The sequence below is a fragment of the Peromyscus eremicus genome, chromosome 16_21 (genome assembly GCF_949786415.1).
Source record: "Peromyscus eremicus chromosome 16_21, PerEre_H2_v1, whole genome shotgun sequence".
NCBI lineage: Eukaryota > Metazoa > Chordata > Mammalia > Rodentia > Cricetidae > Peromyscus > Peromyscus eremicus.
In genome coordinates this window covers 4,106,143-4,133,602 of record NC_081432.1, presented here as the reverse complement: position 1 = coordinate 4,133,602, position 27,460 = coordinate 4,106,143, and the positions used below count along the sequence as shown (strand labels likewise).

Genomic DNA, 27,460 nt, shown 5'->3' with positions numbered 1-27,460 from the left:
GGCTTTTATGGGTTTCCTGGGAGGGTCTCGGGAGGGCAGTCATCAAGCTGTCTGATGCCACCCCTGTCTACGTGGGCAGTTCCAGACCAGCCCAGGCTACAGAGTGAGACCCTGGCATCCTTTCAGTCACCGGTCAGACATCTGTAGACCTGTGGTGGGTGGAAAGACAAGAGCCTAAAGCAGCCTGGGCAGGAGAAGAGCTCCTCCTCCCCTAAGCATCCACTTTACCTTTCCTGCTGATTGGCAGAGGACAAACGTCAGCACAACTGAGAAAGCCAAAACTGCCTCTAATAAGCATTCCTGAGCAGCCCTCCCCAGCCCAGAGGGTCTGTGGGGAAGAGGAGTCCTGACTCTCTTGTCTCTACTTCCTCTAGTGTGCCACCACGCCCTGCTGATATGGTGCTGGGCATCAAACCCAAGGCCTTGTGCATGCGAGGCAGGCACTCTACCAGCTAGGGGCTTGGCTTACTGAGGAAGTGGTGTTGAGAAGCCAGCTCATCCACCCGGCATGGTGGGGTGGTGCATGCCGGTAATCCCAGGATTGTGAGGCAGAGGCCAGAGGATTTGCTGGGAGTTCAAGGACAGAACTTGTTGGTTTTGTTTTTTGAGAAGGGATCTCAGTGTGCACCTCTAGCTAGACTGAAACTCACTATGTATACTAGGGTGGGCTTGAACTCACAGAGATCCGCTTGCTTCTACCACCATGGTGCACACACCATGCCCTGTCTTTTAATATTTTTTAAATTTTATTTATTTTTACTTTTATGTACATTAGTGTTTTGCCTGCCCGTATGTCTGTGTAACGGTGTCAGGACCGCTGGAATTGGAGTTACAGACAGTTGTGAGCTGCCATGTTGGTGCTGGGTATTGAATCCGGGTCCTCTGGAAGAGCAGTCAGTGCTCTTAACTGCTGAGCCATCTCTCCAGTCTGCCTTTTAATATTTTTATAATCTTTTTTAGGGAGGGTCATACACGGATGCTGCTGGCCTGGACGTCGCCTTGCCTGATAGTTAACATTTCTTACCTGAGAGACTAAAGAGCTTAGGTAAAATTCCTTTTGGTCTAAGCAGGGTTAATGGGCAGTGAGCCCCAATTACGGCTGCAAGGCTATGATAGTTTCTCCCTGGCGAATAAATCTGGCACGTGTAAAAAGTAACGTAGCCACATCTGCTTTCTTTTTGTCCTTTTGAGACAAGGTCCCAGGTAGCTCAGGCTGGCCTAGGGCTCACTATGCAGCTGAGTCTAGCCCTGAACTCACATCCCTCTGCTTGCATCCCACCCCTGCGCTGTAAGCACGGGCTTCTCTGCATCAACTGCCAGCAGGGGGTTCGGGACGCGACGCCTCCGTTCGAACCTGCACGGGAGGGCGGGTCTCGCGCATGCGTGGCTGCGCCGTCCTCAGGCACTGCGGAGGCCACCCAAGACGGCGCGCGGGTCCTGCGGAGGGGGGGCGGGGCCACGCGGCCCGGAAGAGACGCTGCGCCGCGCATGCCCCTTCCTTTCCAGCCTCCGTCTCGGACCCTGCAGCCGCCGCGGTGAGTTCCCCTGGGTCTGGGCGCTATCGGGCTCCATCCGGGCCCGGGCGCAGCCGTGGCGGGCCTGCGTCCTCCGGGGCAGACAGAGGCCTCTCTCGCCCTCCCCACGGCCCGCCTCTCCCCGGCCAGAGGGCTGCGGACGCAGTCGTGCGGCCGTAGGGACGCGGGCTGACGAGGACCGGCGTCCGTCCCGGTGGCGGGGAGCGGAGGAGCGGGATCTGACGGCCACGTGTGGCGGGGAGCGCCCGGGCCGGGGGGCCGCCGTCCGCCCGCGCGGGTTTCCACGGCAGGCCCCGTGCCCCTCGCCGCCGGCCCGTCCCCGAGCGGTCCCCCGGGGAGGGGTTAAGGGGAGCACCGAGTCTTGCTCTGGGGTCCTCTGCCTGGCGGGAAGCGGAGCCCCATTTCGGGTCTTCGCTGTGTTCCTTGAGGAGGAGCCACCCGATTTCGCCCTGAGAATGCCCGCTGGTTCCGATGGCCCCCGGTGTGCCCACCCTCCTCCCCTGACACTTGCTGGGAGAGCTGTGACAGCGCCGCAGATGTGTCCCGCTGCTTGCGGTTTGTTTAACGACCTGGCAGTTTTTAGCTAAATTGTAGCAGTTGGAGGAGGGATCTGGTCCCTGGACAGGTGGTTTTGTAATTTTGTGAATTTACCGTGTTGTCTCACCAGTTCTCACTGTGGACGTGGTGGTTGTGAACTTGGAACTTCTGGCCACGATGCTGATGAAGTGCTTTTTCTTTTTTTCTTTTGTCTTGTTTTTTTTTTTTTTTTCTTTTTCTTTTTTTTTTTTTTTTTTCCGAGACAGGGTTTCTCTGTGTAGCTTTGCGCCTTTCCTGGAACTCACTTGGTAGCCCAGGCTGGCCTCGAACTCACTGAGATCCGCCTGGCTCTGCCTCCCGAGTGCTGGGATTAAAGGCGTGCGCCACCACCGCCCGGCTTGTCTTGTTTTTAAGAGACAGAATTTCTCTGTGTAGGCCTAGACCAGACTTAGACCAGGCTGGTCTCAAACTCAGAGATCCACCTCCCTCTGCCTTCTGAGTGTTGGGATTAACCTGGCCCAGAGATGTCTGTTCATGATCACTTCTCTTTTGTAGATGTTGATGCCCAAGAAGAACCGGATTGCCATCTATGAACTCCTTTTTAAGGAAGGAGTGATGGTTGCCAAGAAGGATGTTCACATGCCCAAACACCCCGAGCTGGCCGACAAGAACGTGCCCAACCTTCATGTAATGAAGGCCATGCAGGTATGGAGTGGACAGGGAAGGAGGTATTTGCCTCTCCTGTTGGGCTGGACTGCTGACTGCTGTGTGGAGGGAGGTGAGGCAGATCCACGCTGAAATGTGTCTCCTCGGGGCAAGAGCAGAGGACAGTCAGTTCCTTTTCCTGATCTACTCGCCCCAAAGGACCCTTAGGATCGGAACCCTTGACCTCCAGGGATTCCTCAGCCTGCTGCATGACTGCTGTGTTCCGTGTCGGCCTGCCAGTCATGTGTTAACAGTGGTTCTGTCCTGCAGTCTCTCAAGTCTCGAGGCTATGTGAAGGAGCAGTTTGCCTGGAGACACTTCTATTGGTACCTTACGAACGAGGGCATCCAGTATCTCCGTGATTACCTCCACCTACCTCCGGAGATCGTGCCTGCCACCCTGCGCCGCAGCCGCCCTGAAACTGGCAGACCTCGGCCCAAAGGTATGGATCCCACACACCCCAGGAGCCTTGGAAAGCACTTGGTGGGAGTATTGGTCCTATGTTAAAGAGAGAGTGGTGTAGCCGTGTGTCGCACGCCTTTAATCCCAGCACTCGGGAGGCAGAGGCAGGCAGATCTCTATGAGTTCGAGGCCAGCCTGGTCTACAGAGTGAGTGCCAGGAAAGGTGCAAAGCTACACAGAGAGACCCTGTCTAGTGAGCGGTGTTAGGGTCTCCGGAAGCTCAGAAGGGCCTTGAACTCCTTATGTAACTGGGGATGAACTTGAACAACTTTGATCCTCCTGCCTGTGTCTCCAGGATGCTGGGACTTAAAGGTGTGTGCCACCACTCCCAGCTCAGAAACGTTCTTAGAGTGCATTGGTGTCCGTTTTAGAGACACCATAAAGTGCAGGGTCTTGGGTCAAGCTTTGGAATGTCTTAATGAATGAGATGGTATTAAGCTTTGAATAGTTTCCATGTCTACACCTTTCCTTAATTGTCTACAATGATGAGATACTGTAGCAGAACACAGAGTGACTTGTCCAGAAGAGCGGGTGTCCTTATCCCAAAGCAGAGCTGTTCACTGTGTGTGGAAGAAATGAACTCTTTGGTGTATTTCCTTGCAAAGGGAACAGAAATTAGGAGTAGAAGAAGCCAGCTGTGTATAATCACAGTCTGAGAAGATAAGATTCTGTATTGGGTCTGAAACTGTTGACTCCTAGCTCATCCCTGCTGACTCACACTTTTGAACTTTGTAGTAGCCACAGGCTGAAGTGATAGGGTAAAGAGATTCCTGAACAGGATTGGGTTTGTCTGGAGAGGGACCTCAGCACATGAACTTAGTACAGAAACGCCTAAAGGATTCTAGTGTTTAGGTAGGGTTGTATCCTCAGAGCCAAAAAGGGTTCTCTGAACTTTCAGAACCACCTGGGGAAAAACCAGGGTCTGGCATACATGTTTACTGCTTGCTACAGAGTTGTATGTAGCCCTAAAAGTTTATTTAGGAGCACATGCCTTTCATCCCAGCACTTGGGAGGAAGAGAAAACTGTTGGAATTCCAGGTCAGCCAGGGAGCCTCACAAAAACCAAGAAATGAAGTTTGTTGGTTGGGTTTGGGAACAACAACTTTAATACTCTAGCACCCAGGAAGGGGAGGCAGGCAGGTCAGCTGGGTCTATATAGCAAGACTCTTGTCTCCAAAAAATTGTGTTTCCAGTGAGTATGTGCTAAGTCAGTCCCTTAGAGGAAATATACAGGAGGCAGCAGAAGGTGTGTGAGTACTGTGACATGTGTGGCATGTGGGGACAACTTTGAAAGTTGGGTCTTTTTTCCATGGAACCTGAAGATCAAGATCAGGTCCCCAGATTTCATAAAGCAGCTTTTATAGGCTGAACTATCACTGGCTTCTTGGTTCTGGTTTCTTGTTTGTTTTGAGATTCTCTGTAGACCAGGCTGGCCCAGAATTTGCCTGCCTCTGCCCCCCAAGAGCTGGGATTAAAGATGTGCACCACCACTGTCTAGCCTGTTTGTTTTAATCAAGATAGGAAGAACCAAAATAGTTATAGTGACAAGTTCACTAAGCGACATCCAAGTTTGTGGCTGCCAGTGATGTCTGGAAGCACACTGTTGCCCACTTTTCCTGTTCTCTAGTCATTGGCTGCCTCGTGATCACAGTGCACTTTGGTTTCTGTAGGTCCAGAGGGTGAGCGACCCGCAAGGTTCACCAGAGGGGAGGCAGACAGAGACACCTACAGGAGGAGTGCTGTGCCCCGTAAGTATCTTGTCTCTACCTGGGTTCAAACCCAGATTTTCAGTTACCCTGGGTGGACTGCAATCCTTGTTGCTAAGGTGGCCAGGAAAGGTCCTTGGTGTGGGAATTAGAGGAAGGCCAGTGTTGGAACACTGAACACCTGTCCTCAGAGCAAAGCTGACCTCTTAAGAGAGTGAGAACAGCATGCTTTCTTTTGTCCTGGTGTGGCCTGACCTCTCCTTAAGAACAGTGGGATTTAATTTTTGAGTAGAGGAAATGCTTGCCTTGAGCCAGAGTAGTTGTCTGATCACTCATGGGCGTGTGTTGGGTACCTGCTGTGTGCCAGGCACTTTTTGAGGAGCCGAGTGCGGGTCTTGGCACTGAGCTTTCATCTAGTGGAAAATGTGTGGGGGAGGGTACTGTAGTTTTCAGGTGTGTAGAGAAAGCTTTACAGAAGTGAGGAGGATTAAGCAAGCACCTGGAAGAGCCAGTTGGGCTCTCAAGGGAAGAACATCCCCAGCTGAGACCTTACAGGAATACAGGGGAGCCTGGGAGGTAAGGGTGAGTCTAGGCTCTCTTCTCTTCCTTACCCACTTTGTGTCTTCTGTGTACTTGGAAGTGAAGACCGCCCTGAACACCTTCCCACCTCCTGGTTCAGGGGAAGTAATTAGTGGGATCCTCACTCAGAGGGTGGGGCCTGTGGGGATGACACAGGTTAGTCTGCACATTGATGGGAGAACAGACTTGGTTGAGGGCAGGAAGTGGCCAGCAGCAGCCTGTGCTGTGAAGGGGCAGAGAAGTTAATTGTAGTACTTACCAAAGCTGTGTGTGTTCTCTTGGCCCTGGATCACCCAATCTGTAGGAACTGAATTTGAGTGTAAAACCTACATTTAATGGAAATGTTATTTGGCTGTTAGTACATTATATTTAGTCCTAACCTGTCATTTTAAAAATCTAGCCTCCTTAAAACACTGAGATATTTTACATCACTTTTCCCTTCACTCTGAAATGTGCACATTGCAATTTGAACTGGGGCTGCTTTTTTGAACGGGTCTTGCCATGTAGTCCAGGCATCCTGCTTCTGGGTTTTTGGGTTCCAGGCATGTGCCCTGGTGCCCTCGTGTCTGCTGCTTTCTCGTAATGGAAGTTGGACTTTGCTCGCAGGGCTCTTTACTACCCTTCATGCTTCCCTTGACTGAGCTTCCTCTACTAGCTTGGTTCTGTCGTCAGAGCAGCTTACCTAGAGGAGGGGATGGTTAGTGAGTTTGGAAGGATCTGAGAAGGGAGGGAATAGAGTCATGTGTTTCCACCATCAGGGTGATGTGCTTGGTGGGGTGACTTTTCCTGCATGTGTGGGCTCGGTGGCTTGTCTTCCTTGCTTCCCAGAGATGAGATCTTAAACATCTAAATTGTTCTCTTTCCAGCTGGTGCCGACAAGAAAGCTGAGGCTGGGGCTGGCTCAGCCACCGAATTCCAGTTTGTGAGTATTTCCTTGTTTACTTTCCATAGTCCCTGTAGTGTCCTTGCCTAGTGGGTTAGTGGGTGCTGGTGTGTGATGTCTCATACCCTCCTTCCCCAAGGATCAGTCTTGCAGTGAAACACTGTGCAAACCTTGGTGAATACGTGCTTTGCTGATCTCATGTCGGTACCTGTGACATGCTGGTATTACTGATGCTTTTGACCCAGTCTCTGAATTAATTTTATGAAGTTTGAGATAGAACTAAACACTGGAGATCCTGTGGGTCCCGAAATAGAATTGCTCTAGAATCAGAATACTTTTAGATGTGGTCTTGGTTCCCTCCTCCCTTGGTTTCTCTGAAATGGGACAATAATAAAGGCTCTTGTAGACCAGCTAATCCAGGTTGCTTGCTTGGCATGGAGTCCTGTGGCAGGACTTCAGCAGACAGTTGCTGTCTGTCAGATCTCATCTAGAGAAAGGTGTGTATGTGTGTGGGTCCCTGTGCCAGGGTCTTCATATCTCCAAACACTGAGTTTGTAGCCTGGGCCCCATTCTGACAGGAGTCAAACAAGGCCCCACGGCCCATAAGGGGTGAGGCTGGGATGTGCTGGTCTGTGCTCATCTGGCTGTTTAGTTTTGTGGGTGTTTCTAGCCAGGCAGACCTGGGCCTGCTGCTAACTGTATGTGCTTTGTCTTACAGAGAGGAGGCTTTGGTCGTGGACGTGGGCAGCCACCCCAGTGAACTTGAAGATTGTAATGTTTTGATTAAACTTTAAAGAAAAATGCATCTGCTTTGTTGTGTAGCCTAAAAGGGACTGGTTTAAGGGTCATTGTGAATGGATGTGACCTTGACACCTCCCCAAGTGTCACACCTGGTTTGGGATAGAGTAGGAATGACCTAGCTGCTTTTTCTTTTCTTTTTTTAATGCTCTATAGTAGAGTTTGCCTAGAATGAGAGGCCTGGGATTCAAACCCTGACATTGACAAAGAACTTGGAAGTGCCTGCCCAGGCTTGTGAAGGCTGGGCTGTTTTTTTCCAGAATTGGAGAATAAGCTGGGGGAGCTGTTACTCTGGGCACCCTGGGAAGAATATGAATGGCAGTTTTTCCTGAGTAGTGGTGACACATCCAGTTTTCTGGGTAGAGGAAAGTTATTTTGCTTTGAACACCAGGTAAAAGGCCTATTTTCACGGTCCTCTGCAGGTCAGTCAATGACCACCCGTAGTTGTAGGTTGGGGCTGGGCTGGGGAGGTTGGCATAGCACACCCCTGTCTATAGGTTCAGAACTGCAGAGGCAGGGCAGAGGCCTGGTAGTCCTTGGTAATGTGGACCACTAGGTGGCAGTTTGGTGGCTCAAGTGTGTGGCTCTCAGTGGTGCTTGGGGGAATCTGGGCCTTCTGCCGTTCTCACTCCTGGGATTCTTTAATGGAGTCTTCAGGGAAGTCAGCACCTCGTTCCCTTGTGTCCTACCTAGGCCAGCCTGTAAATGGGTTTCCTCCACAGCCTTCATTTTGCTTATGGTGCTTGTCAAACCTCGTGCTTTAGATTAGTGTGGGTTTATTTTGAGGTCCTGCTCTAACTCAGATGTGCTTGGTAGAAGGGCCTTGCCTCCCCCCACCCCCTTTCAAAACAATGTGGTGCACACCCTTAATCCCAGCACTAGAGAGGCAGAAGTAGGTGGATCTCTTGAGTTTTAGTCCATGTAGTGAAACCCTGTTTCAAAAAAACCCCACAACCGGCCGGGCAGTGGTGGCGCACACATTTAATCCCAGCACTCGGGAGGCAGAGGCAGGCTGATACCCGAGTTCGAGGCCAGCCTGGTCTACAGAGCGAGATCCAGGACAGGCACCGAAACTACACAGAAGAAACCCTGTCTTGAAAAAACAAAAACAACAACAACAACAACAAAAACCCACAACCAAACCAGAGTTTTGCTTTCTCTCTTTTTTTTTTTTTCCTCTTCATTTTTTGAGACAGGGTTTCTGTGTAGTTTTGGTGCCTGTCCTGGATCTTGCTCTGTAGATCAGGCTGGCTTCGAACTCTGAGATCTGCCTGGCTCTGCCTCCTTAGTGCTGGGATTAAAGGCGTGCGCCACTGCCATCCATCTAGTCCGTTTCTTAGGGGCTCAGAGGTAAGTGTTCTGAAGAGACAGGCTGAATATGGTTATGTTGGTTGGCACATGCCTGTAATCGTGTTCTGTGATACCAAATACCAAGTGATGTCCAAACTTCCAAGAAAATGGAGGGCAGGGAGGTGGGATGGTGAAATTGGGCTGGATAGGGTGGGTTAGAGACAATAAGAGACAAAGACTGGAGAGGGGAGCTGCAGAGCACATAAAATGAGCCTTGCGGGTCTCCCAGGCTTTGATCTGTCCCTTTAGTCATCTGCCTGGGGCTGAGCCACTTAGAAAATGCTATGGCAGAGAAGCAGAAACTTCCAGGCCAACAGTGACCTCCCAGGACACCTGAGGGCGGGGGGATGGACAGACTGACCATGACACTGACGCTGGGGGACACTGCCTACTGCTACTGCCTGGGTTGGTCTCCCCCCACAAGAATCTTGGAGGACTTGGACAAACATCAGTAAACATGCTGACCTCTTGAGAACCCCCACAAAGAAGAGAATGACTGGGTAAAGGACGTCGCCACCAAGCCTGATGGTCTCTGTTCAATCTCAGGTCTACTTGGTGAAAGAACACACTTGTGAGAAGTTGTCCTTTGAGCTCCACACAGGCACTGTACGTGTTTACCCCACTCCATACATGTAGTAAACACCTGAAAAAATTAAATGTTCAGGGGCTGGAGAGATGGCTCAGCAGTTAAGAGCACTGGTTGCTCTTCCCTAGAAGTCAGGTTTGATTCTCAAGACTCCACATGGCATTTCATAACTGTAACTCCTGTTCCAAGGAAACTGATGCCTTCACACATTCATGCAGGCAAAACCAAGGTACTTAAAATAAAAATTCGATCATTGCCACCATCCTAAAGGGTTAGTGTAGGCAATGAATGAATGTTGATTAGCTTGATTCCCTGTTCTGGTCTGAATTCACTCCAACACCTGTGCACACACTGTAAGTCTTCGTTGGGCTTTGGGTATGTGTGTGTTCTAAGACAATTCACTGCAGACCAGGCTGGCCTCTGGCCAATAGATCACTTTAAAAAAAAAAAAAAAAAAGACCTTCAATAATATGGAAGTGAGAATTTTTTTTTTTTAGTCCCCATACTAATAGGCTTACCTTGAACTTGATGCCTGCCTCCCTTCCAAGTGCTGGGAGTTCAGCCTGGGCTACCAGGCCAGGAGTGAGAGGTGGGAACTGACAGATGCACAGGGGGTCTCAAAACATTGAAGCCCTCACTCCAGAACCCAGGGAGCAAAGCTCTGGGTCTCTGCCTGCTCTGGGCACCGGAAGACCCTAGGTCACTAGTGGCTGAAGCGCCGTGAAACTGTTAGCAAGAGAGGAAGGGAAATCCATCATTTTCTCAGGGTTAGAAAAGGAAGCCGGGACAGAATGAGGTCATTGCTGGGGAGGGGGATGAGGAGGATTGTTTGGAAGTTCCAGGGCACGGAAGCCCAGAGGCCACTACTGTTCAGAGCTGCTTTATTGGAAGCCTGTGATAAATGCATGGCTCAGGTCCAGAGGAACAGCCACTTGAGAAATAAGCCTTGCCTGGTTGACTGACACATCAAAGAGGCCATTGTGAGGAAAAGGGCATCTTTAAAGAATGAAATATGAAATGGGAGAGGGAGGATACCAAGGTGAGGGACGAAGAGGACCTCACAATGAAGCAAAATTTATGGAAACTAGAAATCAAGTGGGGCCGGGCGGTGGTGGCGCACGCCTTTAATCCCAGCACTCGGGAGGCAGAGCCAGGCGGATCTCTGTGAGTTCGAGGCCAGCCTGGACTACCAAGTGAGTTCCAGGAAAGGCGCAAAGCTACACAGAGAAACCCTGTCTCGAAAAACCAAAAAAAAAAAAAAAAAAAAAAAAGGAAGAAATCAAGTGGGACTTCAAAATTACGATGAGCGCCCAGAAGCAGCATCGACAGACAGTTAAGGATTTTAAGGATTTGTCTTTATTTTCTGGGTATGTGTGTATGCCTGTATGCAGCATCGCATGTGTGCAGTGCCTACAGAATCCAGATGTTAGATCCCCTGGAACTGAGCCACCTGCTATGGGTGCTGGGGACAAGACCAGGGGCTTCTGCAAGACCGTAAGTGGTAACTGCTGAGCCATTACTCCATTGCCCCTCTCCTACCCCTTTCCCTTTGGAACATGGTTTCATGGAGCCTAGACTGGCCTCAAACTTGCTGTGTAGCCGAGAATGGCCTTGAGTTCCTGATCTTCCAGCCTCTACCTCCTGAGTGCTTGAATTACAGAATTGTGCTATTACTCAGTTTATATGGTGTTTAGGATGGAACCTAGAGCTCCATGTATACTAGGCAAACACTGCCAAATAAGCTACATTCCCAGCTCTTGTTAGTTTAATCTGTATTTTGCTGTTACTGATAATGTCCAGTGCTTTGAACCTACTGGTCACTTGTATATTTTCTTGTAAAATATCTATTTAACTACTGTGTGTGTGTGTGTGTGTGTACAGCCCTGGCTGTTCTGGAACTTGCTATGTAGATCATGTGGTTCTAGAACTCACAGAGATCCACCTGCCTCTGCTTCCCCAGTGCTGGGATTCAGGAATGTGCCAGCTCATCTGTAAATTTTTTATGCAGTGCTGGGGACTGAGTCCACTGTACATGGTAGACAAATCCCCAGCCCTCTGGGCTGTGTAACACACATTGGTAAACGGTCTCATTAATAGAAAACCCGGAGCCAGATATTGGGGTGAAAGGTGAAAGGTCAGAGAAACAGAACAAGCCAGCCACAAAGTTCTAATTTCTACGAAATCCTCAGCCTCAGGAGAGAGACTTCCTGTTTACTCATGCCTTATATACCCTTCTGTGCCCTGCCATCTTCCTTCCTTCCTAGTGCTGGGATTAAAAGGCATGTGCCACCACACCTGGCTGTGTTCCCAGTGTGGCCTTGAACTCACAGAGATCCACCTGGCTCTCCCTCCCGAGTGCTGGGATTAACGGCGTGCACCACTGCCGCCCAGCTCAGATTTATCCATCTTATCTTATGGGTGCTTTGCTTGTATGTTCACCACATATGTGCTTGGTGCCCAGAGAAGTTAGAGGAGGGCATGGGATCTCTTGAAACTGGAATTACAGATGGTTGTAAAGCACCACACATAGGTTCTGGAAATGCAATCTGGTCCTCTCCAAGAGCAAAGAATGCTCCAAAACCCAAGTCACCTCTCCAGCCAGACCTTTTTATTTATTTTATTTTATTGGTGTTTTGCCTGCATCTATGTATGTCTGTGTGAAGGTATCAGATCCTTTGGAATTGAAGCCACAGACAGTTGTGAGCTCCATGTGGGTGCTAGGAATTGAACCGGGGTCCTATGGAAGAGCAGTCAGTGCTCTTAACCACTGAGCCATTTCTCTAGCCCCTTTATTTTTTAATCAGACTGGAAAAAAAAAAATTCAGGGGGATCTCTGTGGGATCCAGGCCTGCCTGGTCTACAGAGCAAGTTCCAGGACAGCCATATCTACACAGAGAAACCTTGTCTCTAAAAAACAAACAAAGAAGGTTACTATGTATGTGGACACATAGGTCAGAGTACATGTGGAAATGACAGTTCTTTGTTTTCACTGTGTGGGTCTAGGATCTAACTCTGGTTGTCAGGCTTCGTGGTGAGTGCCTTTACTCACTGAACCCTCTAGACTATTAATGAGTGTAGTAAATACAAGCTGATTATGTAATAAGTGCCAGCCAGGCCGGGCAGTGGTGGCCCACGCCTTTAATTCCAGCACTCGGGAGGCAGAGCCAGGTGGATCTCTGTGAGTTTGAGGCCAGCCTGGTCTACAGAGTGAGATCCAGGACAGGTACCAAAACTACACAGAGAAACCCTGTCTTAAAAAAACACAAAACAAAACAAACAAAAAAAGGCCAGCCAGATGGCCCAGTAAGGTTATTTGCAGCCAGGCCTGACCACTTGAGTTCAGTCTCCTGGTACTACATGGTGGGAGATAAAGAATTCACACAAGCATCATGGCACAAACACACACACAACATACACACACACACAACTGTTTTGGGACTTACTGATAAATATTTGTGTGTGTGTGTGTTTTGTTTTTCGAGACAGGGTTTCTCTGTGTAGCCCTGGCTGTCCTAGAACTCGTTCTGCAGACCAGGCTGGCCTCAAACTCACAGAAATCTGCCTGCCTCTGCCTCCCGCATGAAGCGACACCACACCCGGCTCTGCTTTTGTTTTCTGAGACAGGGCTTCTCTGTGTAGTCTTGGAATACTGGAATATCCTAGAGTGCTGGGATTAAAGGTGTCACCACCGTCATTCTTACTGACAAATCTTATCCTGACAGTATTTTCTAAACATGTAGTGGATGGTAAAGGTGCTGGGTTCGGTGTAGGAAAGGTGAATCTCACTTTCACGTCCTCCAAGAGGGTCATCCCAATATATACTCACTGCCAGAAAGGATGTTTCATAATTTATGTACGTGTGCTGTGCGCGCGGGCGCGCGCGCGCGCACACACACACACACACACACACACACACAGAGGGTTTCTCTTTTTCTCTTCTGCTCTTCCGGTTTACCTTAGGAGGTTGCGTTTGCTTTTCTCTCCCTTTTGTAGTGCTGCGGGTCGAACCCAGTCCTCAACCATGCCAGGCAAGTGAAGCTGCCCCTTAAGCTTCACCCCGAACGGCTTTTGCCTTTTTTGTACAAATAACTGCAGGACGCACATACGTTGTGATGGCCACCGACTGACTGCAAAGAGCAAACAAACACCTCGCCCCACTCCTGATTCCCAGCAACTAGGGTTGCCGGTCTACGGCGAGGCGCAGCACCCGGTTTTCAGCAGACCTGCGCCGTCACATTCACTCATGTCAGCTGAGCGGCGCGACCTTGGGTCAGGCTGATCCGTTGACTGTCGTGTGTGTGTGTGTGTGTGTGTGTGTGTGTGTGTATGTGTGTGTGTGCGCTTTGCTTTCTGTCCAGCGGCGCCGCGGACCGTGGGTGTGTGTGCGCGCGCGCCTTACTTTCTGTCCAGCGGCGCCGCGGACCGTGGGGTCTCGAGCGGTGCCCACGCGCCCGGACTCGCCCGGCTTCCGCCGTCTGCGGCCCTACGCTGTCGGAGTAGCGGCCGCGCCAGCTCCCGCCGCCCCTCGGTGCAGATGCCCTTTTGCGCCCAGCGCGCGGGGCGGGCGCGATTCCCGAACGCCGCCTGCGCCGCGCACGCGCGACGGGGCCCGCGGGCCCGCGTGCCCTTACGCCGCTGACGCAGCGCGCCCAAAATGGCGGCGCGGTCGTCGTCGGGGGCGGCGGCGGTAGAGGGGGCGGTGGCGGTGGCGACGGCGGCCGTGACTGCGGCGCAGGTCCCGGGCCGGGGGCAATGAGGCTGGCCCGCCGCGGAGCCGTGTAGCGGACACACAGACCCTCCTCCCCGCCTCGGCCAGGCCGGGGGCGCGCGCGCGCGACCGTCCGCAGCAGGCACCCCTCTCCGGACTCCGAGGCCCCGCACGGCACCCCCACCCGGGCCCGGAGGATGATGAAGCTCAAGTCGAACCAGACCCGCACCTACGACGGCGACGGCTACAAGAAGCGGGCCGCGTGCCTGTGCTTCCGCAGCGAGAGCGAGGAGGAGGTGAGGCGCCGGGGCGGGGGGCGGGGGAGTGCGGGGTGCGGCCCCGAGGGCTTCCGACGGGATTTCCAGAAGAGAAGAGGCGCGGGGAGCGGAGGGGACGCGGGCCTGCGGCAGGGGGATGGCACTCTGCGGCCCGGGCGTCGGGGGGCCGGCCGCCGTTCCCCCGGGCCGCGGCTCTGACCCAGGAAGGGCGGCCCGGCGCCTGGCAGCTCGGCGCCTGGCAGCACGGCACACGTGCACGAGGCGCAGGCCGGCCTTTGTGGCGGAGCCCAGGGCCGCTGGGGCAGGTTTGGGGCTGGCCGAGGCGTCGTGGCTGCCGGCGAGCCCGGGCAGGGACAGCAAGCTCCCGGGCAAGCTCCTGGGCGCTGTGCACAAGCCAGAGCCAGCCGTTTGATTCTAACGTTGAGCTGATGAGGCCGTACGGTGGAGCCTGAAAAGAAAGGACGCTGGATACACTTGTGTGTGTGGTGTGTGTGTGTGTGTGTGTGTGTGTGGACCGAAAAATTGCACAACCATCAAAAGCTGTGTTTATTAAGGTCTTTACCCCGACACTTTTCTGTTGTGCCCTATAGGATAACCTGTAGGATATGCTAGGAAAATAAAGAATTTTAGAATCTGTTTCTTTTTGCTTGAGCAACTTAAAAAAAAAAAAATCTCAGCTTCACAAAGCCGTTTCTGTGGTGATGAAGGGAACTCAGAAAAGGCGCATGTTTTGTAAATCCACAAAGAATAGCTGCTTTGGAAATTCATAAGATGCCCGTGAGAACACATTTCTGTCGTGTGCATGGTGGTAAAATGGCAGTTAGCTTGGTAACAATGAAGGACAGTGAAGTTGAATATGTTTTACTCTGGCCGTCAGCGGTGGGCTGCGGTGGCAAGGGACCGTTCAGGGCACCGTGTTGAAATGGGGAGGGAAAGGAACTTGACCCGTTAGTTTTGAAAAGCTGTGATGAAACAGACAGATGGATTGCCAGGAGTCACTGTCCGGAGATATTTAGGAGGAGGAGGGAATTTAAATTACGGCCTGAAGAAAATCAGTGAAAGCGTTCATTGTCGTGTTGATATGTTTTCAGCAAAACAGTTCGGAAGTGTATAGTTTGTTACTTTGCTTTTATTACAAAGGTCCTCAAAGAGATGCTCCGTTGTAAAGGATGAGCGTGTTTTAGAATACATTCTTATCTTCAGTAAGGTAAAACTGTCATTGGTGATGACTGTTGTAAGGCTTTGTTCTCTCCGATATCACAGGGGAAGTCAGATGGGATCTGGGACTGCTAACTGGAGGAACAACTAATTAGCATAATAACATACCTTACTACAGTACTGCATTAAGTCTGCACCCCAGGTATAGCAGAAGGTTGTGTAATGTAGTCACATGAGTGCAGCAAGACTTTCTGTTTTAAAAAGATCATCTCAGAGGTTGAAAAACGTGAGTATTTTGGATAAATACTGAACACTTAAGATCCTAAGCAAAGGAACAACCAAGTTTGCCTTTTTTGGTTAAAAGTTTTATGATGGACTGACAGCAACTTTAATGTCCATGCTTATTTGAGTGTTTTGGCCCCCTGTGCCCTTGTGCAGGTCAGAACGGGCATAGGATTTGATTTTTAGGAGCTTAAAATTTTAATGTCAAAAGAATTAAAGTATTTGCTTAATGGTGGAGTTTCCTTCATTGAATTTCTTTTTGCACGTTGGTTAATGAGCAGAACAATCATGTTAATCATGAATTATTGATTCAGTGGGTACTATAGTCATAGTTTGGTAAGAACAATAATGTTAATGGACACAGGCCGGTGTTAAGAGACTGTGGTAGGTGGGATTTACAGATCAACACTGTGAGAGTGTACAGATCTGTCCCTGCCCAGAGGGATTTTTGATAGTCTCTTAGTTCGGAGGGGTTTTAGACCACAAAGCAATCTCTAGAGTACTGTTTAACTCTCACATTATATAATTGTGTTGGGAGGGAAGTGATTTATTAGTTCCAGGGAAACTTTTATGTTCTCAGTAGATGTGCCAGAGACTGGAATTGTTGGCTGCCACCATTGTGGGGAAAGTGAAAATTCACACTTGAGAGGGCATTCAGCCCAATTTTATTTTTTTTAATTGGCACTAATGGCTTTACTCAAAAGAGAATTGTTTACAGAATATTATTAGCACAGTGCAACACTAATGTAAGTGTAAACAGGACCTTGATTTTTAAATTTAATTAGCCAGTGTCAAGAAACATGCATACGATGTGAAGAAAGAGATTAAAACATTAAAAAATAATTGGACCAAAAATCCCTCGGCCCCAGGAAGCTACAGTTACAGGCCCAGCACTGAGAGCAGCAGAAATGGCCCAGGTCGGGATGGGAGTGTACTTAGCAGTTATTGAGCGTTCATGAAGGTGAAGTTCTCTGTACAGTGATGGGAGAGGTCGATAAGAGTGAGCTTAGAGCTAAGTGGGAAAAACAGAAAAATCTACCCAACAACATCGTGCTGCTGAGCTCTTTCTGCCAAACTCTGGCTGTTTTTCTTGTTGATAAATTGAAGTTAACAGGGGGAAAAAGTCCCCTGCTTGTGGGCACTACTGGCTATTACTGGCATTTCTATAAATGGGTATTTGATACAGCGGACATAGTTGTGATGCTGTGCCCTGGGGTTCCCAGCCCTGGGCTCCCTGAGTTTGAAGTGTGTGCTCATGAAGACTCGGTTGTACTTAGTCCTGTGTTGGTGTAGGTTTGTCATTCTTGTCATTGTGGAACTTAATTCACTATGGAGCTCCGGTTCAAAAAGGATTCCTTTGTATATGTGTGTGGGAGGGAGAGAAGCCTTTCAGATACTTTAGAAAGACTGCAAATGTGTGTCATGGAAGAAGTCACTGCTTACTTATGTGCACAGGCCAACTGGAAAGGGCTGAACAGCTACTTACTGTAGGACTTTGCACATAGATACCTTACGGTGCTTTCAGATTTTTATCCTATTTAGAGGTGAGACCTAAGACTAGGTCAGTCATTATGTGGGTGGCATAGGAGACAAGTCAGCTTGTAGTTCTGCACTTCTTTTTGTTTGTTTTGGTTTGAGACACATTGGAGCCCAGGCTGGCCTTGAACTCCTGTTCTTCCTGCCTCCACCTCTCGAGTGGTGGGAACACATGCCCAGCTGAAATACTTAAGATACTTCTTCTCGGGCTGGAGAGATGGCTCAGAGGTTAAGAGCACTGCTTGTTCTTCCAAAGGTCCTGAGTTCAATTCCCAGCAACCACATGGTGGCTCACAACCATCTGTAATGAGATCTGGTGCCCTCTTCTGGCCTGCAGGCGTACATGCAGACAGAACACTGTATACATAATAAATAAATAAATCTTTTTAAAAAAAAAAAAAAAAAAAAAAGATACTTCTTCTCCTCCTCCTCCTCTTTCTCCTCCCCCTTCAGTGCTGAGGATTGAACCCAGAACCTCTTGCATGCTGCTGTGCAAGTGCTCTACCACTAAGTCACATCCACACCTCACAGTTCTGTTTTTATACTGAAATCTTGTCTTTACAAAGATCAGTAAATAAATACACTTTTATGATTTTTGAGTGAATTGGGTAATGCAGTCACTTGACTCTTAGAGCCATCCCGAGAGCTAGCTCTCCCTTACTCTTCTCTTTTGGAGCCTTGGTAGGGGATTTCTTTGTGCTCTGTACCCTTAGTAGGAGGGCCGAGGAGTGTGGCTCTGGCTTTTCAGACAGTTGAAATCTCTTGGAATAAACAGTGATGGACACAAACCTGCGAGGTCAGTGATGCTGACTTGACACCAGGTGACATCTAGTGCTTGGGAGAGTCAGGGCAGCCGTCACCCGTCACCTGAAGGTCTACATTAGTCCAGTGAATCTTTATGTTGTTGTTGTTTTGGTTTCCTTTCTTTCTTTTTTTTTAAATACTTTATTTTTATTTCATGTGCTTGCTTGTTTTGCCTACATGTATGTGTGTGAAGGTGTCACATCACCTGAAACTGGAGTTATAGGCAGTTATGAGCTGCCATGTGGGTGCTGGGAATTGAACCTGGGTCCTCTGGAAGAGCAGCCAGTGCTCTAAACCTCCAAACCATCTCTCCAGCCCCCTTGTTTTGTTTTTCAAGACAAGGTTTCTCTGAATAGCCCTGACCTTCCTAGAACTCACTCTATAGACCAGGCTGGCCTCAAACTCAGAGATTTACCTGCCTCTGCCTCCCAAATGCTGTATTTAAAGGTATGCACCACCACTGCCTGGCATAGCCCAGTAAGTCTTAATAGTGAGTCAGTTAGATTTCCCTCCATGTGTTTAATGTGTGTGTGTTGTAAGTGTGAATGTATGTGAGCATGGGGCCTGTGTCTGCCATGACTCTCTGTAGAGGCCAAAGGACAAGTATCAATCCTTATTTTCACCTTTTTGAGGCATGTTTCTTTGATGCTAAGCAAGCAGGGCTAGCTGGTCTCCACCTTCTGTGTGACTGCAGGCATGCTAGGATTGCAGATGTGTGCCACCCCATCTGGCTTTATGTGAGTTTGAGGGATGGCTAGCACTCCAAGTGCGTTATCCACTCCATCTCCCCAGCCCTGCCTATTTCTTCAAAGACAGGTTACCACCTCATGGCTTTCTATGGTGAGGTGTTAGGTTTGCCTGGCAGATTGCTGTTTGTGTTTTCTCAGATCCTTGAGCTCACCAAGTCGATGGGGAGTGGACTGACTCTGGAGATCCTCAGTGGGTAGAGGGACTCTGGTGGCCTGAGTGTTTGTCTCTGAAATTCCTCAGGGATATAGGTAGAAGGACGTCACTGCAGACCACACCCTCCAGCAAGCTCAGGAGAGGGCAGGAGAGCACTGGTGGCAGTCTCTCTCTGGTGGGGCCGTAACCCTGGCAGAGGGCTTCAGCAGATCTCAGGCTGGAGGGGAATCCTTGTGCTGGGTGTCTTGGCTGTGGTCCAGCATTACTTTGTTCGAAGGTTACATTGGGGCATTTCTGCTCTTCATCTCTCTAAATTGGTTATGGTGGCTTTTATTTAATTACTCTCTTTCCCAGGCTGTGGGTTTGGTCTGATCTGTGGTCATACTGTACCTCCTTTCTTGTTTTGTTTTGTTTTTTAATTTCTTTTCACATCTCAACTATGTTGTCTAGGGAGGCCTCTAACTCACTTCGTAGGCCGGATTGGTCTTGAACTCTGATTCCTCCTGCCTTGTTCAGCCTCCCAAGTACTGGGATTATAGGCACTTACCCCCACAACCAGCTGCCCGTCTGTTCCACTTAAAAGCTGTTCCTTGCCCTAGCCCTGCTTTTTGCTTTTAGATGACTCTTATTTCTCCGTCACAAGTTACACATCTACTGTGTACAACCTGTATTTTTCTTCAGCACCTGCTGCAAGTGAGGAGGATCTCTCTGTGGGAATACACTTAACATCTGTATTTCTTCAGTGTGTGTGCACGTGTGTGTAACTACGCCCGTGGAGGCCACAGCTCAGCCTGCTGTTCTCATTGGCTGCCCACCTTAATATTTTCTTTGTTTTATTTATTTATTTATTTATTTATTTATTTATTTATTTATTTATTTATTTATTTATTATGTATACAGCATGTATGACTGCAGGCCAGAAGAGGGCACCAGATCTCATTACAGATGGTTGTGAGCCACCACGTGGTTGCTGGGAATTGAACTCAGGACCTCTGGAAGAGCAGTCAGTGCTCTTAACCTCTGAGCCATCTCTCCAGCCCCCATATTTTCTTTGTTTTTAAGACAGGGCCTCCCATTGGCCTGGAGCTCAATGATAAAGGTTAAGCTGTCCTGCCAGTGAGCCTCAAATCCACCTGTCTCCACTTCCTCAGTACTAGGATTATAAGCATGCACATGATGTTCTTTAAAAAAAAAACCAAAAAACATGGATTCTGGGTATTGAACTCAGGTCCTCATAGCTGTTCAGCAAGTATTTTGCCAGTTAAGCTAACTCCCCAGGCATGTGCGCACGTGCGCAGACATGTGTATACACACATAGTGGGTGTGTATGTGTGTGTTTAAAACCAGGTCTTGCTATGTAGTCCAGGCTAGCCTCAAACTCAGGTAACCTTCCTGCCTTAGCTGCTCTAGGCTAAAGTTATAGGAGCACGTCACCATGCCAAGCTAAAAGTATATTTTTTGGGAACTTGGCTATGGATTACTCTCTGTGGTCACTCATAAAGTCAACCAGCCCTTCCTGTGTCTGTCTTTTCCTGCTGTATCCAGTGAGCTCACTCCTGCAGTGAGGCCTTCTCTCCTGCACTCCTGCAGTGATGCGCTCTCTCTCTCTCTGTCTCCTGCAGTGATGCGCGCGCTCTCTCTCTCTCTCTCTCTCTCTCTCTCTCTCTCTCTCTCTCTCTCTCCCTCTCTCCCTCTCCCTCTCTGTCTCCTGCAGTGATGCGCTCTCTTTCTGTCTCTCTCTCTCTCTCTCTCTCTCTCTCTCTCTCTCTGTCTCCTGCAGTGATGCGCTCTCTCTCTCTCTGTCTCCTGCAGTGATGCGCTCTCTCTCTCTCTCTCTCTCTCTCTCTCTCTCTCTCTCTCTCCTGCAGTGATGCTCTCTCTCTGTCTCTGTCTCCTGCAGTGATGCGCTCTCTCTCCCTCTCTGTCTCCTGCAGTGATGCGCTCTCTCTCTCTCTCTCTCTCTCTCTCTCTCTCTCTCTGTCTGTCTCCTGCAGTGATGCTCTCTCTCTCTCTCTGTCTCCTGCAGTGATGCTCTGTCTCTCTCTCTGTCTCTCTCTCTCTCTCTGTCTCCTGCAGTGATGCGCTCTCTCTCTCTTTCTCTCCTGCAGTGATGTGCGCTCGCTCTCTCTCTCTCTCTCTCTCTCTCTCTCTCTCTCTCTCTCTCCTGCAGTGATGCGCTCTGTCTCTCTCTCTGTCTCCTGCAGTGATGCTCTCTCTCTCTGTCTCTCTCTCTCTCTCTGTCTCTCTCTGTCTCTCTGTCTCTGTCTCTGTCTCTCTCTCTCTCCTACACCATCACTTTTCTTTTTGGGAAGTGGAGATTGAGACAGGGTCTCACTGTGCAGCTCTGACTGGCCTGGAACTCCCAGTTTACACCAGGCTAGCCCCAAACTCACGGGGCTTTTCTCTCCTCTGTCCCCCCATTGCCAGGATTAAAGGCGTACGCCACCATGCCTGGCCACCCTTGCTTTTCTGTCTCACTTGATTATTCTCCGAGGAGAAGGTTATTATGTTAAGAAAAGTGAAGATGTTGGACAGATGGCCCGGCAGTTAAGAGCACTGGCTGCTCCTCTAGAGGACCTGGGTTCAATTCCCAGCTCACAACCATTCTCTCCTGGACTCTCCAGTCAGGTGCTTTTCTAGTAACGTTTACTGAAGCACTCTGGCAGATAGTCCAAAAGTTTTCAGATCCAGGGACCAATTTGAAGTCCTCATGTTACTTGATCTTTTTTTTATGTAGCTCATGCTGGCCTGGAACTCCACGTGATTTTGAGCCTTCCCAAGTGCTAGTGCTACAGGGACCACCACACCCAGCCCGTCTGTCTCCCTTCCAAAGCCGTGAACCTTTCTCTCTCTCTCCCTCCCTCCCTCCCTCCCTTCCTTTCCTTCCTTTTTGTTTTTCAAGACAGGGTTTTTCTGTGTTAACAGCCCTGGTTGTCCAGGAACTTGTTCTGTAGACCAGGCTGGCCTAGAACTCACAGAGTTCTGCCTGCCTCTGCTGGGATTAAAGGTGTGCACCACCACCGTCCAGCTGCTGTGAACCTCTTCCTCACCATTCTTCTGTGGCATCTCTCTCCCATGGTCCTTCTTATGGATTCCTTCAGTTTTCTGACTCGGTTGCAGTGTGTGAGGCAGAGTCTTGGACGCTTCTCCTAAGTAGTTGGGACTTTACACTGATTACTTTCAGAAGTCTATTTTTAGCCCTGAACTCTCCTGAAATCAAGACTAATGGCCAGCAGTCTACTCCATAGTTCCATTTGGGAACCTGATAGACATCTCAAATTTCAGATACCGGAATGATTTTGGTTTTTTTTGACAGGGTTTCACTGTGTAGTCCAGGCTATTTTGGAACTTGTGATCCTCCTGCTTCAGTCTTCCAAGTGCTGGGATTATAGACACGCCTAATGAACCCTGCTTTTTTTCTCTTTAGCGAGGGCGGGTGGGTTGGAAATTGAACTTAGGCTTCATGCATGCTAGCTAAGCATTCACTTTTCTGGCTATAATGGACCCTCAGCCTTCAAACTGAGATTTTTATTCCATACTCAAAACCCCCAAACATCCAGCTACAAAAACCCGCTTCTCCTATAGCATGACTAGAAGAAGTCGTCTCCTTTTTCTTGCTGTGTAGCTCAGGTTGGAGACCTCAGGGCCTCTCTTGGCTTTTCCTGTTTTGTACTCATACCTAATCCGGCTGGAATCCCAACTGCAGTCATTCTCTCCAACCCTGTTCCAGCCTAGCCCATTCCCCTTCCTTCCTAGACTGTTGCTATGGCTTCGTAACCTGTCCCCCTGCTCTGCCCTTCTAACCCAGAAGTCAGATCGTGTCCCTTGCAGAGTAAGTCCAGTAGCCCTGCTCTGGCTCTCACATCATCTCCCTCTCTTCCCCTTCCTTGTTCCTGTTTTCATGTTCATGGCCTCGGTGTTCTTTCTCTCGCTTGTTGCCTGCCAGGTCCACCCCTCATGCCTAATCCTTTGCTCAATCATTAGACCATCTTTACGAAGCCTATTAAGCTAGGCAGTGGTGGTGCACGCCTTTAGTCCCAGCACTTGGGAGGCAGAGGCAGGTGGATGTCTGTGAGTTTGAGGCCAGCCTGATCTACAGAGCGAGATCCAGGACAGGCACCAAAACTACACAGAGAGAGACTGTCTTGGAAAGTCAAAAGCAGCAGCGGGCGGATTCACTGGTTGGCTTGCTGTCATTGCAGGCTTTGCTGCTCTTTTCTCTTGACGGCACAGCACCACTAACTAGAGTGGGTATCTGTGGATCGCCACTTGCTCTGGAGTGCAAGCGAGGCCTTAGGATGGGGCTTTGTTTTTCTTATCTATTGACTTATTTTAACAATTGCTTCTCTGTCCTGTGCACTTAGAATGAGAGATGCTGAGTACTGTTTGTTAAATCTGGGAATGGATGGATGAGCCCTGAAGAGTCAGTCTTGGCCATCAAACTAATGTGTAATGGAAGCATTAATAACCAAAACTCAGGAAATGCTAGTATTTTAATGAGTGTGTCCTGAGAAATCTTCCATCTTCCCATAATTCCATACTCTTAGTGAGAAAGTGTTTGGTAGTGTTGAGTATCAGCCCAATAGAGTTTATGTTCCTTATGTTGTAAACTTTATAGGGGGAGAGAAGAAATTTAAACATTTTTATTTTTATTATTTTTAGTTACATGTTTGTGTGCAGGTTTGAGCATGTGAGTACAGGTGCTAACAGTGGATAGAGGCAGCAGCTCCCTCTGGAACCAAGTTTCAGGTAGTTGTAAACTGCCTGACGTGGGTGTTGAAAATCAGTCTTGGGTCTTCTGGAAGAACAGTACACACTCTTAACTGCTGAGCCATCTCTAGCCCCAGGAGGGAGGTTTTGAGCCAGGGCGTTGCTCTGTCCTCAAACTCATGTAGCCCAGGCTGGCCTTACACCTGTCAGTTTCCTTGCTCTTAGCTTCCTGAGAGCTGGGATTACAGACATTTGCCACCAGGCTTAGCCTCTTCTCGGAATCTTACTGGATAATCTTCTGGAAGAACACACAGGATTTCTTTAGACATTGAACTGTGCCATCTGAAAGGATCTGTGTGAGGTGATTGACATGACATATGCTAGACGCCAAGCCTAGTAGTGTAGTACCTAAGGCCAGCGGATTTTTTTTTTTGTGCTGACATCCGAGAATCTTTTGTTTGTTTTGTTTCATTTTTTTAATTTGTTTTCGAGACAGGGTTTCTGTGTATCCCTGGCTGTTCTGGAACTCGATCTGTAGACCAGGCTGGCCTTGAACTCGAGATCCACCTGCCTCTGCTTCCTGAGTTCTTGGGATTAAAGGCGTGTAGCACTATGCCCAGAAAAAGAAATATTTTTAAAAAACATACATTTCTTCTGTGTTGGGTAGGGCATATGCATGCATGTCAGGATAACTTTCAGGAGTCGGCCTATTATCTGCTGAGCTATTTCTCCAGCCCCAAGAAGCAGTTAGCTTTTGTGACGTGCTTTTTGTGTGTGACTTAATGTGAACTCTGGCCATGGTGCTCACCCTGGGAAGTTTATATGGTTATTAAATACTTTCATTTGATGTTCCTTTACCAAGATGACTCAGTTGCTAGACTCACATTCAGCCACCATTAACTGGAGACAGCTGAGCCTGGTCTGGTGAGGTGGCTCAGTGGTTACAATCACTGCTGTCTGCTGCTCTGAGTTGGGTCCCTAGGACAGAACTAACTCATTCACTTGCCCTCTGACCTCCACACACAGGCTGTTTCTTCATATGTGCACACGGTGTACATGCTTGGGCCAGCACCCATGACATAAATAAAAACGTAATAAAGAAAATTGAACTGTGGTAAAATAAGAGCATTCCAGGCAGAAAACCTTAGGCTAGCCAGGTCATGGAAATCCACAGGTCTGGCTACCTAGTTCTTAGGAGCCTGTTTGTGTCAAAGTGTTGATGGTAAAGAAAACTTGTCTCCTGCTTGTCCAGTAGCTCCATCTGTGCTGAGAGAATAGGCTGGAGGGTGGGTGGGCCCTTCTTCCTCGGAATGGACTTTCTTCAAAAAGAAGGGAAGGGTGCTTCTCCCCACAGCCACAGCACCCCCACCACCACCCCCAGCAGAGTTGCTCTGTGTAGCCCTGGCTGTCCTGGAACTCCGTCTGTAGACCAGGCTAGCCTTGCACTCACAGAGTTCAGCCTCTGCCTCCTGAGTTCTGAGATTAAAGGCGTGCTCCACCACCACCCAGCACATAGACACTCCTAAAATTGCCCATAAAACAACCCTCAAGAAACAACATTCTGTGTTTTGACTTTATGCCCTCAAAACTCGATCATTAAATGCACACTGCCGCCATAGCTACCCAAGCTTTTCTCAAGAGGCACCTCCGTGACAGTCATTGCTGCTGCTGTCTGTGGCCTTTGATGCCTCGTCTGGTCACAGCACACCCTTCTGTGAGCTCCTAGTCAGGTTCTCTGCCAGCTCTTCCTCAGTTACGTCCTTAATCACATCCTCTAACACAGGAAGGTGTGCTGGCTGCCCTTATATCAACTTGACACAAGCTGGAGTCATCGGAAAGGAGGAACCTGTATTGAGAAAATGCCCCCTTCAGATCTGGCTGTGGGGCATTTTCTTAATTAGTGATTGATGGGCCCAGCCCACTGTAGGTGGTGCCATCCCTGGGCTGGTGGTCCTGGGTTCTATAAGAAAGCAGACTGAGCAAGTCATGAGGAGCAAGCCAGTAAGCAGCTCCCCTCCATGGCCGCTGCATCAGCTCCTGCCTCCAGGTTCCTGCCCTGTTTGAGTTCCTGTCCTGACTTCTTCAGCAATGTGGAAACGTAAGCCAAATCAACCCTTTCCTCTCCAACTTGCTCTTTGGTCATGGTGTCCCATCACAGCAGTAGAAACCCTAAGACAGTGGGCATCTTCCCTCTTTCTACTTTTACAGCACTCTATTCCTAGCTTTTAATTTTTTCATTATAAAAGTTACCTGGGGCAGGGATAGGGAGCTGGAGAGATGACTGAGCTGTTATGAGGGAGCGGTTGCTGCTCTGCTAAGGCACCTGAGGGTGCTTCTCAGCACCCACATCAGGCAGTTCACATCTGCCTGTAACTCCAGCTCCAGGGGCCTAACACCTTCTTCTGGCCTCTGAGGACAGACACACGCATACACATAAATAAAGGTTGTTTTTTGTCTTTTTTTTTTTTTTTAACTAGGAGATTTGTTAAAAATTTTTATTTTTAAAAATTATGTATATACCTTGACTTCCACACAGCAACTGTTTAAAGATTTTATTATTTACAGTGGTCCCTTTGGTACTGGAGAGATGGCTCAGTGGCTTCAGAGCATGCTCTGTTCTTTCAGAGGACTGAATTTGGTTCCCAGCACTCAATAAGGCAGCTCACAACTGTCTGTAACTCTAGCTCTAGGGGATCCGTCTGACATGCTCTTCTGAACTCAGGGCCCTGAGCTCTTGCACCTTCCCTACCCCCACGTGTACATGTGGATGCCTTGAGAAAGCTTGGGTAGCTATGTGGAAGTGTGTATTGAAGTTGGGGGGCACAAAAATCAAAGCATAGAGTGTTGTTCAGTGGGTAATTTTAGAAGTCTCTGTGACTGTGGGGAGAGGGACATTTATCTATCTATCTATCTATCTATCTATCTATCTATCTATCTATCTATCTATCTGTTTTTCAAGACAGGGTTTCTCTGTGTAGCTTTGCGCCTTTCCTGGAACTCACTCTGTAGCCCAGGCTGGCCTCGAACTCACAGAGCCTGGCTTTGCCTCCTGAGTGCTGGGATTAAAGGCGTGAGCCACCACCACCCAGTGGACATTTATGATGTCTGGTATCTCTGGCCAACCCTTTCTTCAGAACGCCCTTCTCTTCTTTTTGGAGGAAGTCCATTTGGGAACAAAGAAGCCCCCTTCCCTAGGTCATATAGTAGACTGGCCAGTAGCTAACTCTCTCTCTCTTTTTTTTTTTTTTTTTGGTTCTTGAGACAGGGTTTGTCTGTGTAGCTTTGGAGCCTGTCCTGGAACTCACTCTATAGCCCTGACTGGCCTCAAACTCACAGAGATCCACCTGGCTCTGCCTCCCAATTGCTGGGATTAGAGTTGTGCGGCCCGCTGGCTCCCTTCTTTTGTGTGCACATGTAGATGTGGACAGAGGCGCCACAGTTCTGTGCTGGGAGCCCAGGTCCAGGAGAGGCCGAGCAGATAGATAGTCCTGCAAAGGTCTGGAATGAGGCTTACCAGCATAGCTTGTCCTCCATACTTGGTACTCAGTGTCTCTCTTTAGAACTGCCCTAAAGACTGAGAGTGTGCAGATCCTGGACCACGGAAATAACGGAAATTCAGAAGAGGGATTAGTTCTGGAGAAAAGATGGAACTTGAGATTTTATCATGCCAGGCCGAGGTAGTGATGTTAGTTGTGATGTAGTCGATGTGGGAAAAGCTGGAAGTGAAGCTGGAGTTGTGTTGGGGGCTTTAGAGAGGAATGGAGAGCTAACAGTGCACAGGAGGAAGGTGGAGTGGGGTGGGCAGGGGAAGGAGGAGAGACACAAGGAGACTGGTTTGGTTGGCTCTCATGGGGGCTGGAGAGACCTCCGTGCTGTCTACACTGGGGGAGCGGGGAGTCCTCCGTGCTGTCTACACTGGGGGAGCGGGGGTCCTCAGTGC

General features: G+C 49.3%; 2 protein-coding genes across 3 annotated transcripts in view; both read left to right on the top strand.

Moving 5' to 3' along the window:
* The first annotated feature begins 1,403 nt into the window (after positions 1–1,403).
* Rps10 (ribosomal protein S10) lies at positions 1,404–6,512 on the top strand. Of its 2 annotated transcripts, none has more exons than XM_059281823.1 (5): positions 1,404–1,535; positions 2,628–2,777; positions 3,048–3,219; positions 4,910–4,987; positions 6,391–6,512. In XM_059281823.1, the coding sequence occupies exons 2-5, from the start codon at positions 2,628–2,630 to the stop codon at positions 6,495–6,497; spliced, it is 507 nt and encodes a 168-aa protein (XP_059137806.1). In that variant the 5' UTR covers positions 1,404–1,535; the 3' UTR covers positions 6,498–6,512. The 2 variants fall into 2 exon arrangements, with proteins under 2 accessions (XP_059137806.1, XP_059137807.1); XM_059281824.1 differs by lacking the exon at positions 1,404–1,535 and adding an exon at positions 1,970–2,090.
* Positions 6,513–13,780: 7,268 nt separating this feature from the next.
* Positions 13,781–27,460, top strand: part of Nudt3 (nudix hydrolase 3) — a 58,205-nt gene continuing 44,525 nt past the window's right edge. The window contains exon 1 of the mRNA XM_059281825.1: positions 13,781–14,145. Coding sequence (XP_059137808.1) covers positions 14,047–14,145 — 99 coding nt within the window. The 5' untranslated portion in view covers positions 13,781–14,046. The remainder of the gene's footprint in view (positions 14,146–27,460) is intronic.

Coding starts and splice junctions, on each gene's coding strand:
- Rps10 (XM_059281823.1), top strand. CDS start 2,628: ATGTTGATGCCCAAGAAGAACCGGATTGCCATCTATGAACTCCTTTTT. Junction 3,220..4,909: donor TGGCAGACCTCGGCCCAAAG/GTATGGATCCCA, acceptor TGGTTTCTGTAG/GTCCAGAGGGTGAGCGACCC. Junction 4,988..6,390: donor CAGGAGGAGTGCTGTGCCCC/GTAAGTATCTTG, acceptor TTCTCTTTCCAG/CTGGTGCCGACAAGAAAGCT.